We start from the raw sequence: 16,009 nt of genomic DNA, 5'->3' as shown, positions 1-16,009 counted from the left end.
TATTTTCATCTGATTTTGTGGTAAATCCGGTGAGAGGCATTAAGCATAAATATATTAAATATTCAATCTTCTTACTGATGGTTGTTTGCTTATGTAGGTCATATAGAGTCAACAGTATCGTAACCACTTCATAACTCATTGCAGTTTATTTAATTGTAACACTTTCACAGGATTTGGTAGTGCAGAGCTATTTATGGTCAAAACAATAAAGCAAATTTGAATTTTCGAGAGCAGAGCGGCAGACGAACACAGAGAGAGTCAGAGGGCCTGTGGCAGATGGTGTGTTCAACGGGGTTGAAGTATTATGGGATTAATTACTCTGATGTTTTTTAGAGAACTAATTAGTATTGAGCAAGGAGTGGAGTGGACAGGAAGGAGGGGAGGAGTGAGGCAGTGAGCCAGCAGGGGATCTGGCAACCACTCACCATGAGCTTCACTTACTAAATGTTTGTCTGCTGTGACTGAAGGTCGTTACAGATGTTAGCGAATCATTTTGTCCTCAATTCTCCCTCATTTTCTGTCGTTTACCCTCTTAATACACTCATTTTACTGCTCTTCTCATTTATATATATCTTTTATTTAACCAGGTAAAAGTCTCGTTGAGATTAACCCTTTGGAGTCTGGACAGACTCCTACATTTCCAACACGGTCTCACAGGAATCAGTGGAATAGCCACGGAATCACTCAAATTTCCGTGAAACTGACACGGATTTCGCTACAATGCAAGTTAATGACAGTCATATCCCTTAATTACTCTTAAGAGTTGTTGCATTCATGAAAAGCAGATCACCGTAATCCAGTAGAGGCAAAAAAGTTGCATTTATTTCTGAAAAAGAATCCTAATTTTAGTTTCAGTTTTGTCACAACGCTTTCAATGTGGGGTTTAAAAGACAGCTTCTGATCAATAGTGATCACTTAATATTTATAAGCCGTGACCCGTTCAATTTCATCACCCAATTTCAATTTCGTCCCCTCCCTTCTCCTCCTCCTTCGTCTCACAGGAACAGACGCCGGTCATCGAGCCCCCGTCCACGCCGGATGTCCCTGTTCACGAGCCGCCAACCAGATCGATGTCCCAGAACTCTTTACGCAGGTGCAAACACAAAGGGGACCTATCTCTCTCTCACACACACACACACACTGAAAGAGAGAAACCACCTGAGTATATGTTTTTGCATTGCGGCCAACACAGCTTGACACCAGAAACACACCCCCACACACAATATGCTCTTGTGCTGTCACCTCTTTTTTTAACAGGTGCTAGCAGAGCCAAGTCATCATTAATGTGGATTACAGCATATGTCAGCCCTAATGAGAAATACTTCTGCTGCTGCAAAATACAACATGATGTGCTGTAGGCTTGACATGCTGTGTGGCACATTTAAATATGACATAATATTATGTTGTGTGCAGTGCCTGTAATCTGCCTTTATTGTCTCCCTCAGACCAAGCAGAGGCCCTCTGTGCCTTCAGGATTTCAAACTGATCGCAGTGCTCGGCAGGGGCCACTTTGGGAAGGTAGACACACTTTTTTTTTTCCTCTAAGATGAACAAAAAACTATCATAATATTTTCTAGTTTTCTAGAAACCCACTCTGCATTATAATCAATGATTGGATTCATTCTCACCCAGCAGCAGCAGTCAAAAAGCTGTGATCAACCCAGTGTACACTACCCATTTAGCACCAAACAGCAGACAGGCCAAGTTTGTGATTAGCTGGGGAATATAGTGGTATTAATTAGGGCTGTTTCCATTACCGGGTAATACCCGGACAACACCCGGAATGAGAAGGGTCTCCCTAATTTGAATACGAGCAGTCCGGAGCCGGCTTTTGTCTGGACTTTTTTCGTTCCTGTGGAAGAGCAGGGTCTTTTTTCTCCGCTGAAAACAGCCTGGTTGCTGATTGGATAGATCACTAAGCAGGATGTGACATAGTACTCTACACGACAACAACAAACGCCATTTGTAAAAGCCGGCGAAACAGTGTTCCAACTCAGGGACTTTGTTGCTAAATTTAGCGACTTTTCAGACCCCCTTAGCGACTATTTTTCTAAAAGGGGCTGGAGACAAATCCAACGACTCCTTCTTACTCTTCTTAAGAGGCAGTTAGCTCTGTAGCAGTACAGTGTGTATGTGCTGCTGCTACAGGAGGTGTTCACTTAGCAATCTCTGTTTGTTTACAACAAGCACCGGACACTCAGTGCACAGTTAGCGATGTCGGTTAATTTACAATGCTGTACATAATTAGCCATGCTGCTTTCAGCTGCTGACGTTGTGCACGGTTAGCAAGGGCGGAAACCATACGTCACCTCCAGAGTCTCTAAATCCCTCTGGGGGCTAACTTGTAGTGGAGACAGTAATCTCTTTTTAGTAATCTTAATCCAGTAATCTTAAATCACAATATATTGTATCGCTATTCTCACCATATCGCAAAATGCTTGTAATCGCAATTATATCGTATTGTGACTCAAGTATCAGGCTAAAATCGCATCGTGGGGCCGATACGCTGATTCACACCTCTAACTGTATGTTTTGGTCCCTTCGTGATATTCGCAGACAATTCCTAAAAACTAAATTTCTTCAGGTGTTGCTGTCAGAGTACAAAAGGACAAGCAGCCTGTACGCCATCAAAGCCCTGAAGAAGGGAGACATTGTAGCGAGGGATGAAGTGGAAAGGTAAATGTATTTTACAACACTTTGTGACCTCAATGTCTCAGTTACATGACAGAGCTCATTCACCTCATAAATTACACCTTGTACAGTAACTAGTGTCTCATACGTCCTCCACTCTGTCTGTCTGTCTCCAGTCTGATGTGTGAAAAGCGGATCTTTGAGACCGTCAACGGCTCCCACCACCCTTTCCTGGTCAACCTGTTTGCATGTTTCCAGACGCCAGAACATGTGTGTTTTGTCATGGAGTACACGGCAGGAGGAGACCTCATGATGCACATACATGCCGACGTCTTTTCTGAGCCACGTGCTGTGTGAGTTTCACTGTGTGTGTGTATGTTAAAAACAAGAAGCAGGATGAATGTGTGTCCAAGTCTGTGCACCCGTGATCGTATGACGCTTCAATATGTTCAATTCTCCGTCTGTTGTTTATCTGACAGGTTCTACTCAGCCTGTGTGGTCTTAGGTCTGCAGTTCCTTCATGACCATAAGATCGTGTACCGGTGAGTACTTAGATACTTTGCTGGATACATACTCCATCTTTATTCGCACTCAATGGCCCTCATTTATCAAACGAGCGTACGACAGAAAGTGAGCGCAAAGTGGGCGTACGATCATTTCTTCTCAAGGCTCTGCATTTATCAATGTGGACGTGAGCGGAGGGTACGATCAGATCTCAGTCTGCTCTCAGCTCGTGTACGCAGGTTTGAGTCAGTGTGAAGTCCACACGTCGAACAAAACCGTTTGTTCTGTTGCAGCTGTTGGACGTCCGCGTTTCACTTTCTGCCTCTGAGAAATTCCTCTTCTTTTGGAATTTAAACTTACTTTAAAACATTTAAACTTAAACATTAAACTTTTAAGTCCGTGCTCCAAATGTAAAATATTCACTGAACTTGTTTGAGTTTATAACTATAAGTACTTTTATTTCATAACCCTCCGTCGCTGCGTATTTCTGTAAAATGTCTATTTCCTCCTGTTGTTAATGTAACGGTGCACTTTGCTAATAAAGTGACTTCAGGGGGTAAAAATCCTCTTTTTGGCCGTATTGCATCCTTCAGTGTCATAAACTCTCGAGGGGAGCCATCTGAATCAGGTATATATTATATATATATATTATATATATCAGGGCGTGGTATTTAAATTACGCTTGTTTTGAGCCACCACATTCATTAACAGCCGATCATTCTCACGCTGTGATTGGAAAGATACGATCGTTTGATAAATCACACGTGAACCCTGTCGTAAGACCAAATATATGCTCAGATCTGCGCTCGTTTTTACGCTCCTTTGATAAATGAGGGCCATAATCTGCCATAAATCTACTTCCTTTTTTTGTCAGGGATCTTAAATTAGACAACCTGCTGCTCGATACAGAGGGTTTTGTGAAGATAGCAGACTTTGGGCTTTGTAAAGAAGGTGAGCAACTGTTATTTATTTATCATTTATCATTTACTTATTATTATGTTAAGGATGTTTTAATCTTTTTTTTATGACCTACAATGGCTTGAATTACCCCAGAAAAGCCCCCAAATTAGGTTCAAATAAGGCTCTTTAGGGAAAGGGTCCCAACATAATTAAGAGTCAGGGAATATAAACTGAAGAAACATAAATAAAGGAAAATACAGATCATAACCAATAGGGGAAGCTTGTAACATGTTTGATATATTTTATTATAACTTTTAATAATAATATTGTTAAAATTATTACAAAAAATATTATATTTTTTGTCAATAATATTTGATTATTGAAAAATAATTTTAAAAAATGTAATATTAATATTTTTTTTAATATTATTAAAAATAATGTTTTTCAATTAGTGCTGTAACAATTTTTAGATTAATCAAACAATAATCGATTATTATATTAATCGTCAACTATTTTGATAATTGAATAATTGGTTTGAGCAGTTTTTTAAAGACAATAAGTCCAAATTCTCTGATTTCAGCTTCTTCAATGTGAATATTTCTGGTTTCTTTGTTCATTTATGACAATAAACTGAATATCTCTTTGGTTTGTGGACAAAACAAGAGATTTGAGGACGTCATCTTGTGGTTTGGGAAACACTGATTGATATTTTTCAACATTTTATTGACCAAACAACTAATCAATTAATTGTTTAAATAATCGACAGATTAATCGATAATGAAAATAATCGTTAGTTGCATCCCTATTTTCAATAATATTCGATTTTTGAAAAATATATTTTAAAAGGAGGTAGTTGGTTAATTAATAAAATAATAGTTGCCATATAGCAAACTCGTGCAATAGAGGGTTAAATCGATTTTCTTAGTTTACATAATTAATTTTACAATATTTCCCAAATCAAGTCTTCACCCCGAGAAGAGAATCAACCCTCACACTGTCTTTTTTCTCCTCCTGAGGCATGGGCTATGGGGACAGGACGAGTACATTCTGTGGGACTCCAGAGTTTCTGGCCCCGGAGGTGCTGACGGACACATCGTACACCAGAGCAGTGGACTGGTGGGGCCTCGGGGTGCTCGTCTATGAGATGTTGGTCGGTGAGGTAAGAACATAAGGTTGTAGTAGTTTTTAGCTGCTGATCAGCATCTCTCTGTTGTTCTTCGAGGCAGTCCATTAAACTTGCAAAAATAAAATGACAAAAATCATCAGGATTAAACCTTAAACCTTGTGTTGTCTTAACTTTCTGTATGCACCAGCTGTCCTAAGAGTCACCTTCACTCATTAAAAAGAAGCAGCTTGATTTAATTTTTATAACACAAAACTATTTTACATGTAGAAACAACCCATCACAAACCTTGTGGATATTGAGGTTTTCCCTCTTTACAGAGCAGAAAAACTGGATTTTTAATAGTTTTTTTTTTTTTCATTTTTATTAACACACCTGTCATAATTGGTTTACTGTTTTTAAAGTAAGGGTTTATTTCTATTACTAAAGGTACTACATAGGTGTAAACATAACTTTTTAGTAAGCGTGCGTGAACATGTGCCAGCATGCTTATTTTTTATGGTTTTTTAGGTATGAAAATGATTTTATAGCTGCCGGGTCAAAAATGACCCCTAAGACAAGATTTGTACCCTGTTGGTGAACAGCTTTCATGGAAATACGAACTAAGGCAATGTTTGAATTTTTCTCATATAGGGGTCATTCGAGGAAAAATCATTGAATTTCAAGTTTAAAATATATCATTAAGGGAGTTTCCTCTGCTGGTAAACATTGCAGTGGGTCATTTTTGACCCCTAAGACAACACAAGGGTTGAACCCAAACAGGGACAGAGTCATTTTAGTTTTTAAAGTCCTGTCAATCACCATGTTAATGAGCGAAGCTGCCTAGAGACTGACCTCTGGTGGCGGCTGCTGTGCTCTACCGCCTTAGCCTACGGTTAATCATCCAGTGGGCACACCTGTCATCGCCACGGTATTATCAGTAGTGATGGATGGGTCTTGGTGTTGGCATTATTTTCCTGTTTCCTGTAGAGGAACACAAGTTTACATTAGCTGGCCTTTAATATGAACTTCAAGGTACCTGAAAAACTCACACAGTGGGACAGTGACGTGTGCCTCCACCTGTGTGCCAGAAGGGGGGAATAAAAATGTGATAAGCTTGTAAATATTTGCCATATATAATTAAGTTGAGGCTGTAAGAGACAGGTCATACAGGTATTAAATGTAATGCAACGCAAACTGCTGGTTTCTTTCAGTCCCCGTTCCCAGGTGATGATGAGGAGGAGGTTTTCGACAGCATCGTGAACGATGAAGTGCGCTACCCCCGCTTCCTCTCCACTGAAGCCATCGGCATCATGAGACGGGTTAGGCTCCATAAACTTTCTGCTCCTGACTAACTTCCTTTCTCTCTGTTATTTGACCTTTCGGTAAAACTTTATATTAGGCCAGTTAATGTCTTACTGGTTGTATAGTAAGGTCACGCAGAATAAGGCATTAATAACTACTTAATAATGACTAATTAAGAGCCAATATGTTACTTATTTGCATGCTAATAAGCAACTAATTTATGTTGAATATGTGTTCCCTAATCTAAAGTGTTACCGACCTTTCTTCTTGTTTGCTTGTAATTTTGAAAATATGCAAATCTAAGAAAATTATCACTTAAATAACAAAGAATACTGTATTATTGTTGCTTTTTGTTTCTCGGTTGCCAGTTGTTGAGAAGGAACCCCGAAAGGCGCCTGGGCTCTGGAGAAAAGGATGCAGAAGACGTCAAAAAACAGCCCTTCTTTAGGGTGAGTGTCTCATTTTAATCCTAATGTTGCTGAGAGTGCATTTTGGTGGAAAAACTAATTATAAATGTTATTTAGACTATGGACTGGGAGGCTCTCCTCCAGAGGAAGGTCCCGCCCCCATTCGTCCCGAGCATCGGAGGAAAAGAAGACGTCAGCAACTTTGACGTGGAGTTCACAGCCGAGGCTCCTGCTCTCACGCCGCCCCGCGAGCGCCGCACCCTCTCCCGCAAGGAACAGGACCACTTCAAGGATTTTGACTACGTCTCGGACCTCTGCTAGGGTCAGGGGTCAGGGGTCACAGGGTAATTAGCTGCCCACTGCCAGCCACAGACTCTGAAAGGAGACGGAGAAGTGAAGGCTGACGCTCTGTCTCGAACAGGGAGAGAGGAACTTGATGGGGATGAGAGGCAAGGATCACTCTTACTCTGACCTCTTTCTCTCAGTCTGTATGCGATGGGATAAAGAACTGGCTGGGCCAAGTGTGTGTGAACACATTCCAGTGGAGTCTGATCGCGTGCCGCACACACACACACACACACACACACACACTGTTACAAATCTACTGACCTGTGGAGGTCTGCAGATCCGTGACACTGCGTGGCTTTTAGAGGATGTGATGATAACGAAGATAATTCAGATTATGTAACAAATGGAAAATGAGATGATGGATCCTGCTGTTTGTCCACTGAAGCATAATCAAATAATCAGTTGTACTGAAATGCTCAGAGAGCCTTTAAATCACAGTTAAAAGTGATTATTCTGACAAGAAGCAGTTTGTCTCTTTTCTTCCTGCACTTGCTCTCGTCTCTTGTCCCTTTATCTGCTGTTTGTTGCTGCTAAGTGTGTTTCCTTGTGTACGGTGTCCCTGCCTCAGTCATGAATGTATCCACAACAGCTGCAATCATGCACCACCTGGACATGAACACACGGGGGAGCCAGAGGAAAGAGAAAATTTAGAGCTGCTGCTTGTCTATTGTGTCACAAAAAAACGCTGAGCAAGATAGGTTTTAACAGAGACGGAGTCAGGCCATGTGCTGTTTGTGTCTCTCACACCTCGTCATCATCTTTCCACTGTCTTTCGGTACAAACAGGTTTTTAACTACAATAATTTTTCAATGACAAAGCTTTTACAAATTGTGTTCTTTTTGTGATTTTTTTTCCCCATCTGTGTTTCATCCTCTGTCATTTGCTGGTGAAATTTGGAACTGTGACTCAGTAAAGATGTGAACCCAACGCAGAAGCATTGATCCATTTATTGTCATTGGTGTTTTCTTCTTTCAGTTGATCAGATTTGAGTTCAGAAAAGTGCCATGTGAGATGATGAAGGAGGGGAGGGTCGGGGGACTGGATGATTGATTGATGGAGAATTTATTTGAACACAAAATAAAAGATGAACATTTAAAAACAAACGAACAACAATAAATACAAGACAACAACACAAAATGAAACAACAACAAGACTCAACACTTATGTGTGTTCAAAAGGAGTGGGAAGAAGCCAAAGCTTATTAAATCCCACCCCTTCTCCCTATGTTAATTTACTATATTCAGTTATACAACAACAATAATATTTATATATATGTATGTATAACACATAGTAATGTAGTTTATAAACTTGTTATTACCATTATTAACATACATAACTTGTTATTAACTTGCAAACGCATAAGTACACATAGACCCATGTAGTCATAATGAGACAACAATGAACAAACAAACAACAACAACACACAAAAAAAGAAAAATAGTAATAATACATTTAAAAAATAAAATGTCAACAATAACCACCTACAGTCATTTCACACACCCGTTTTCATTCCTATATCGATGAGAGGATGAGGGTAGATGGGGGACGGAAGATGAGGCAAAGGGACGTGGGGAGACATTGTGTTCATGGACGGATGGATGGATGGACGGATGGATGGATGGATGGATGGATGGATGAGAGTGAAGAGGACTCAGGGAGACAGAAGGGAACCAGGGGAGTGGGGGAGCTGTCTCTTCATGCACTGATACAGATCATGTAATCAAACAGAGAGAATGGAGAGGTAAAAAGGAAAAGAAAAGGGGGGTTTTGGGCGGTAGGGATTGTGAGAACAGAGTGGAAAGGAATCAGGTGGGCTTCAGCAGCATGTATAAAACTACTTTGAGCTATTATAACCAGGGCGCAAAGTGTGAGTGTTTACCTCTCATCTGCACTTCAAAAATAGATGTGCAGTAAAGGTTACCATAATCCTCTGCCTCAGTCCCTACCTAGGAGCATAAAGTGTATAAAAATATGGAGAAATATAGGGCTGGGAGCATGCACTGCAAAAAGGTGTGTCTAAAAACAAGATAAAAACACTAAATCTGAGGGAAATGATCTTGCTGCATGGACAGATAATTCCAGAGTATTAAAAGGGATTTTGTCTCAATATATATATAGCTCTACAAATCTTGTTTGAAGACAATGGGAGTAGTAGATATAGTCTAAATTGAGATAGAGCTCTGCATTTATGACAACAGGATATGACAAAATTTCATTTCCTTTCCAATCTCAGGCAGAGAACTTCCGGCCTTGGGCTAATACTGTGTTTCTGTAAGTCATTTTGATGCACACAGAGAAATAGATGGATTCTTAGAAAGGCTGCATTATGGGATTACAGATGTGACAGATGTTAACAGTGTAACAGTTAACAGTTAACAGTTCAACACCTGAAAATGTTCCTTCAATTCTATCTACCTCATGGTTGGTTATGTCATATTGTTCACATACAATAACCTTGACATAATGCCCTGTAATCACCAACATAGAAAAACAAGATCAGACTGCTGACATAGTTGCTTTAATAGTGATTATGTAAGAGGCAAAACAATGTGTGCCGCTGCCTGCTGATGTGTGTCACAACTAAGGGTCACATTGACACCAGCACTGTGAATTTAGCATTAAGCTGCATCAGCTGATGCCCACATCAATTCTCCGAACTCTCCAAAGCTCACATTGATTAGGGGATCAGAAAAAAGGGAAAAAAGGAAGTGCTCACAAAATCTATCCAGCTTTGCAGCAGTTTGTGCAAAATATTTTCCATCTCTGAATGGGTTGATGTTAGATGAAATACAGTAACTGCTGAGATTGATGCAGAGCCAGATCGGGTCCCAGCTGTTATCGTTAATGGCATCCTGAAATGATCATTATTAAAAACATTCTTGGAATTATTCATGGAAACTGGAGGTAGAAAAACATTTTGGGTGGGTCAGTTGGTTCAATTCTAACTAATGCTGCATGCTTAATCTACAGCAAATAATGACAGCTAATTAAGTCAGTGTGCATGCATGTTGCACAGCCACCATAACTGGACTTGTATCTGGTGTGAACATCAAGTTCTGTCCGGCTCCGATCGTAGTAGAGATAGTTCTGGCAGGCTGGCAGAGTTACGAAACTACAAGGTTTTACTTCATAAAACTACATGGACACTTAAAGGTCACCCATTCCACCACAAAACAACGGTCCTTGTGCATATCAGTCAGAAACTTCACTTACAATTTTGTTTCTTGAAAAAGCCAGTAAATACAATGACCAGCCAGTACAGCACAGTGTCTGATATGCACGTATACCATTGTTTTTTGCGGTGGAATGGGTAACCTTTTAGTGTACACTTTAAAAAAAACTTTTAGTTTAGCAGCTCAGCAAGTAAGCTAAAAGCCTTGCATCTACTATACTATTGGTAAGTATTTCATACGGCTGTGGCTCAGTTGGTGGAGCGGTCACCCATTGATCGGATGGTTGGTGGTTCGATCCCTGACCATGGCAGCCTACATGTTGAAATATCCTTGAGCAAGATACTGAACCCCAAATTGCTCCCGATGCTGCGTTCATCTGTGTGAGAATGAATTCCCAATGGTGGCAGGTGGCACCATTTAGGGTAGCCTCTGCCACCAGTATGAATGTGTGTGTGAATGGGTGAATGAGCGCAGTCTGTAGTGTAAAGCGATTTGAGTGGTCTCAAAGTGACTAGAAAAGCAATATATAAGTGCAGGTCCATTTACCATACAACTTTATGTCCAAATCCTGGACTATCCCTTTAAAGCAATCTTCCAGTAGTCTGACCTCAGACTTCGTATGTGGCTTGCGCATGGCACGAAGGTGTGCATCCTCGATTTTAAAGATTTTTGAATTCATTTTTCAAAATATCATTATTTACATAGGACATGTTGCGGCATTGCACTGTTTGTGATCGGACGCCTTTTAGGAGAGCTCCGCCCCCTTTAAGGGGAGCTCAGCCCCATTGTGTGATAGGCCTACACCTAGTCAGTAACACAATTTATTCTGGATTTCCACCCTGACTCATCTAATCTGTAAATCTATTTAGCCTACCTATCTTTAGGAGTTTTAAAGTGCTCGACAAGGTAAAAAAGTGTTTCATGGATTTGCAGACGTTGTAGTGTGGCATTTAATGTACGAATACATACTTCCTACAGGCACTGTACTAGTTATGTTAAACTTCAACATAGTTTGAAGACTAATGAGACAGATTTCTTTTTTAAAAAATGCTGCAGCAGAGGCTGAGATATCCTGACTTTAAGTCCCTAGTATTGGTCAAACTCAACAATACTGGATCCTACAATTCCCATAATCCAACTCAATAGTTTTAACCCTTGTAGCTAGATTTGTCGCTAGTTTCCATTAGGGTAAAAAGTGGCCGCTGGGAAAGCTTCAGGCCACGCCCCCTCAAATGGCCGCTCACTCGGCGTGTCTCCATCACAAAAAAAGTATTTACGAGGGATTTACGAGACTCTGGAGGTGAGGTATGGTCTTCGATCGGTGCATAATCGTTTAGCGAGAGTTTCGACTGTGATGTCACATATGAGACAGATTTAACATGGGAGACGCACCAAACGTAAACAATAAGGAAGGAGACGCCGAGATGGATGCACATGTCGGTGATGATTATTGTTATGACTACTCGCTACTTCGACACCTTAAAAATGGTGCGTGTTGTTGCACTGCAAAAACCAACTGACAAAAAATAAGAAATGAATAACTAGAATTAAGCAAATACATGCTCGAAACAAGTAAAATAATCTACACTTTATTAGATTATTGATTGATTTATTAGAAGAAAGGAGATTTAAGCAAGCCATGGTTGTTGGTCTGTTGGAGTGTCGCTGCTGATCTCCTGGCATTTTAACACACAACCATCTCTAGAGTTTACAGATAATGGTCTGAAAAAGAGAAGATATCCAGTGAGCCTTGATGCCTTGTTGATGCCAGAGGTCAGAGGAGAATGCTCAGGCTGGTTGGAGATGACAGAAAGGCAACGGTAATTCCAGTAACCTCGTTAGAGCCAAAGCAGGCATGAGAGTATCTCTGAACGCACAACACGTCCAACCATGAAGCAGAAGACCACACCGCCACTTTATTATGTACACCTTGTTAGCTAAGAAAGTGGCGAGTGTATACTGTTTGTACCTTTTTGGACACCAAAACAGTACACATAAGATCCGTTTCTATTTGGTACTTTTCCCTCTAGTGAGCCACTATAGGTGTGGCTTGGGAGAGAGGATCCGCCCAACTCAACAGCTCAGGTAGCGGCTCAGAAAGCGCCTGCCTCGGGAAGGTACTTTCTGAGCAGCTATTAAGCTGCGGTTTTGTGCATGCATGATTCATTTGCAGACTGGTGCAAACTGGACGCTGAGGGGTTAACATCTCCTGCTCTGACTGCAGCTGGGAGAGACTGCTGAAGGAGAACTGGGCCGCTTGTGAGTGCTTTGGGACGGCGCCTGCTACTTGTTAAGAAGAGTAGGAATGAGTCTCCAAAAGTCTCCAATAACACCAGAAAAAGTCAGTTGTCTCCAGTCGCTTTTTTGAAAAAGAGTCACTGGAGGGGTCTGAATAGTCGCTAAGTTTGCAACAATGCTTGCCGTGTCGGTCTGTTGTCACATTGTCACAACTAACTAGTGGGCGGAGCCAAAACACTCAGCCGCTTTACAGAAAAGTTCTGAAAAGGTACTCCTGTGGTTAGTTTTTGCCGTTAGGGGTTCATTAATGTCGATTGTACCTTTGGGGGATAGAATGAACTCCTACTGTACCTTTATTTCTGAAAGGGCTGATTATTGAACCTCAAGGTTTGTACCCTTTTGGCTTTTAGTATACTGTTGAAATAACTAATAATAATATGTAATGTTTACCACACTGTGCATCACTCCCAATCTATTGCTGACCTTCTAACGCTCTTCCATGGAGAGCCTGCTGACATACTGCATCACAGTGTGGTACGGCAGCTGCACTGTTGCAGACAGAGAGAGGCTCCAGAGGGTTGTAAAGGCAGCCCAGAAGATCACTGGCTGCCCTCTCCAATCACTGATGGACATCTACACCTCCCGTTGCCTCAGCAGAGCCAGAACCCTCACTAAGGACAGCTCCACCCTGTTCTGACCTGTCTGACCTGTTGCCCTCAGGAAGGTGTTACAGGTGCATCAGGTCAAAAACAAACACATTCAAAAACAGTTTCTTCCTAAAAGCAATAACCACCCTGAACTCTCATATGCACTGATTTTCATATGGACTTTCTTTTACATTACATTACATTACATTACATGTCATTTAGCTGACGCTTTTGTCCAAAGCCACTTAAAATAAGTGCATTCAACCTGAAGGTACTAGACTTAGACAACAGGAATCAAGTAAGTACATAACTTTAAGAGCCAACTGTCATCGATACAGGAGTGCTATATGTTAAAGAAGTAAAGAAGAGAAAAGAAGAAGAACATTTTTTATTTTTATTTTTTAAAATATATATATGTTAGGTGACCATGACTTAACTGAGGTATTGTTGGAAGAGGTAGGTCTTCAGCCTGCGGAGGAAGATGTACAGGCTGTCTGAGGTCCTGACTTTTTTATTCTGCAATATTTATTTTTTAAATATATAATACTTGGCAATGTGCAATAATTTGTGCAATAATTTGTCCTTCAACGTGCAATATATTTATGAACACTGCATAGCATCATATGTGCTTCTGGCAAATTGAAAACTGCACTTCACCTCCCTTTCTTGCCTATGTTTACATTATATCGTATATATTTTTTCTTTACATAAACTTGCCTATGTATGTTTATGTTTGTATTGTATATTTTCATATTTTATATATATTTTATTTATTGTCGCACTGCTTTTTGGAGTCAGCTTTCAAATCTCATTGTACATGAGTATAGGGGTAATAAAGGCATTCTATTCTCTCTGAAATGTTGGACCATGCTGATGATTAAAATGTAAAAATAAATAAATTGCAACATCAAAATTAAAGGCAGAAATAGACCCTTTGAGGCATTCATAACGTGGATTATATTTTCTGAGAAGACTGGGTCTGTCTGTCCATGTGTGTTGCCTGTTTGTTTCCCTCCCAAACATTTCACCTGTCAGTCAAACTTGTGAGGTCCACCCTTCTCCTCCTCCATCCCTCCCACCTCCCCTCCTCTCTCCCTCCAGCCCTCCTTCCTGTTGCCAAGGCCTTTTATTCCTCTCCATCTCGCCATCCCTCTCTCCACTATGTCACACCATCCAGTCCCTCCCATTTAAATTGTTTCTTTACAACTTCTCCCCCCTTTCGGTCCCGCTCGGTGCGTAAAATGAATTTCCGCTGAGAAATATTTCCCACAAGTCGCACCTCAGCTGGAGAGAGACGCCTGACGCGACACGTGGCTGAGAGCGAAGTGTTTTTGCGTGGTTTCAACATGTGGAGTGTGTGTGTGACTGCGTGGTTGTGTGTTGAGGAAATGAGGGGGGCGTGTGCTGAGTTGTGAGTCCAGCCCTCGGTGATCAACAGCTGGATCAGCAGTCCTCTTCTCGCAGCGCCGCAGGTGAGTTCCACTTTTCTCCTTGTGTTTTTTGTTTTTTCTCTAAATGTTTTCTGATGGAAAAAAGTTTTAGGGATCCTCAGATGAACTTTAGACACAACAAATAGAAGCTGACTTTATCTCCCTCGTAAAAATACACACTGTTTAAAAAACTGTTGTTTTTACGGTAAAAAACAAAAAACAAAAAAAAACGGCAGCTGTGGTTGCCAGAACTTTACAGTAATAAATACGGTGCAGTTTTTTCTGATATTACGGTAAAATTATATTGGCACTGTTGATTTCACGTTTAAGATTGCCATTTTATTCCATATTTTACTGTAAATAATGAAAAGTTTTTCCATTAAAATAAACACTGTTCTGCCATATAATTGACAAGGAAATACTTTATAAATGCAGCATGAATGAAAGATTTTTACTGTTAAATGTTACAGTATATTTCTGTTATAGATATTGTGTTTAGTATATTTAACAGTGAGAAAAGGTATTTTTACAAAAAATAAATGCAAAAATGATGGCTTGTGTATATATATATATATATATATTATGATAAACACAGTGTCAGTGTATTTTTCAGTGGATTAATGTATTTAAAAAAAATAAAAACTGTAAAAAAAATACTGTTTTGGCTGATATATACATTTACGGTGTTTCATTGTTACTGAAACTGAATTAACCCATTTATCATTTTATAGTCTTTTACTGTCATGGTTTAGCAGTTTTTCACCGTGACATTTTACGATTTACATAATTGTCATAATTCCAATTTACTGTCTCATCATTTTAACTGTTTAATCTACAAGCCGTAAATGAAGGACAAAGACAATATAACTAATGCTCAAACTGTGAAACTTCTTTTTTTAACCATACACTTATTTTGATTTTGATGCATTGTTTTGTTTTTCTCTCTCACATTTTACACAGCATCCCAACCTTTTTTGGAAATCTCAAATCTTTAAAGATGTATCATAGATATATAGATGTATAGATGTATCATATATATATATATATATATATATATATATATAGTACTATGTCATAATTATGATTTATTATTGTTATTATTATTATTATTTAAATATATTTCCTCTTCGTGTGAATTTGCTTCCATAGAAACCAGAATGATTAATTAAAAATAATAATGATTATTAATAATAATAATAATAATAATAATAATAATAAATAAATGAATAAAAATCTCAATTAAATGACAATACAGTCATGTATGACAAACAGAAGGCATTTGAGAAGAGACTTTTTGTTTGGAAAATGATAAACTGATTAATGT

General features: G+C 39.7%; 1 protein-coding gene across 1 annotated transcript in view; it reads left to right on the top strand.

The window, feature by feature from the left end:
- Window positions 1–8,124, top strand: part of LOC131983618 (serine/threonine-protein kinase N1-like) — a 30,361-nt gene extending 22,237 nt beyond the window's left edge. Inside the window, exons 13-22 of the mRNA XM_059348374.1 lie at window positions 1,002–1,093; window positions 1,446–1,518; window positions 2,585–2,676; window positions 2,808–2,984; window positions 3,111–3,173; window positions 4,010–4,086; window positions 5,052–5,194; window positions 6,352–6,459; window positions 6,811–6,891; window positions 6,967–8,124. Coding sequence (XP_059204357.1) covers window positions 1,002–1,093; window positions 1,446–1,518; window positions 2,585–2,676; window positions 2,808–2,984; window positions 3,111–3,173; window positions 4,010–4,086; window positions 5,052–5,194; window positions 6,352–6,459; window positions 6,811–6,891; window positions 6,967–7,170 — 1,110 coding nt within the window. The 3' untranslated portion in view covers window positions 7,171–8,124. The remainder of the gene's footprint in view (window positions 1–1,001; window positions 1,094–1,445; window positions 1,519–2,584; window positions 2,677–2,807; window positions 2,985–3,110; window positions 3,174–4,009; window positions 4,087–5,051; window positions 5,195–6,351; window positions 6,460–6,810; window positions 6,892–6,966) is intronic.
- The last annotated feature ends 7,885 nt before the right edge of the window (window positions 8,125–16,009 follow it).

Source organism: Centropristis striata, chromosome 13 (assembly GCF_030273125.1).
Source record: "Centropristis striata isolate RG_2023a ecotype Rhode Island chromosome 13, C.striata_1.0, whole genome shotgun sequence".
In the NCBI taxonomy this organism is placed as follows: Eukaryota; Metazoa; Chordata; class Actinopteri; order Perciformes; family Serranidae; genus Centropristis; species Centropristis striata.
The sequence above is the reverse complement of the archived record's forward strand: the minus strand, read 5'-3'. Positions and strand labels throughout refer to the sequence as shown.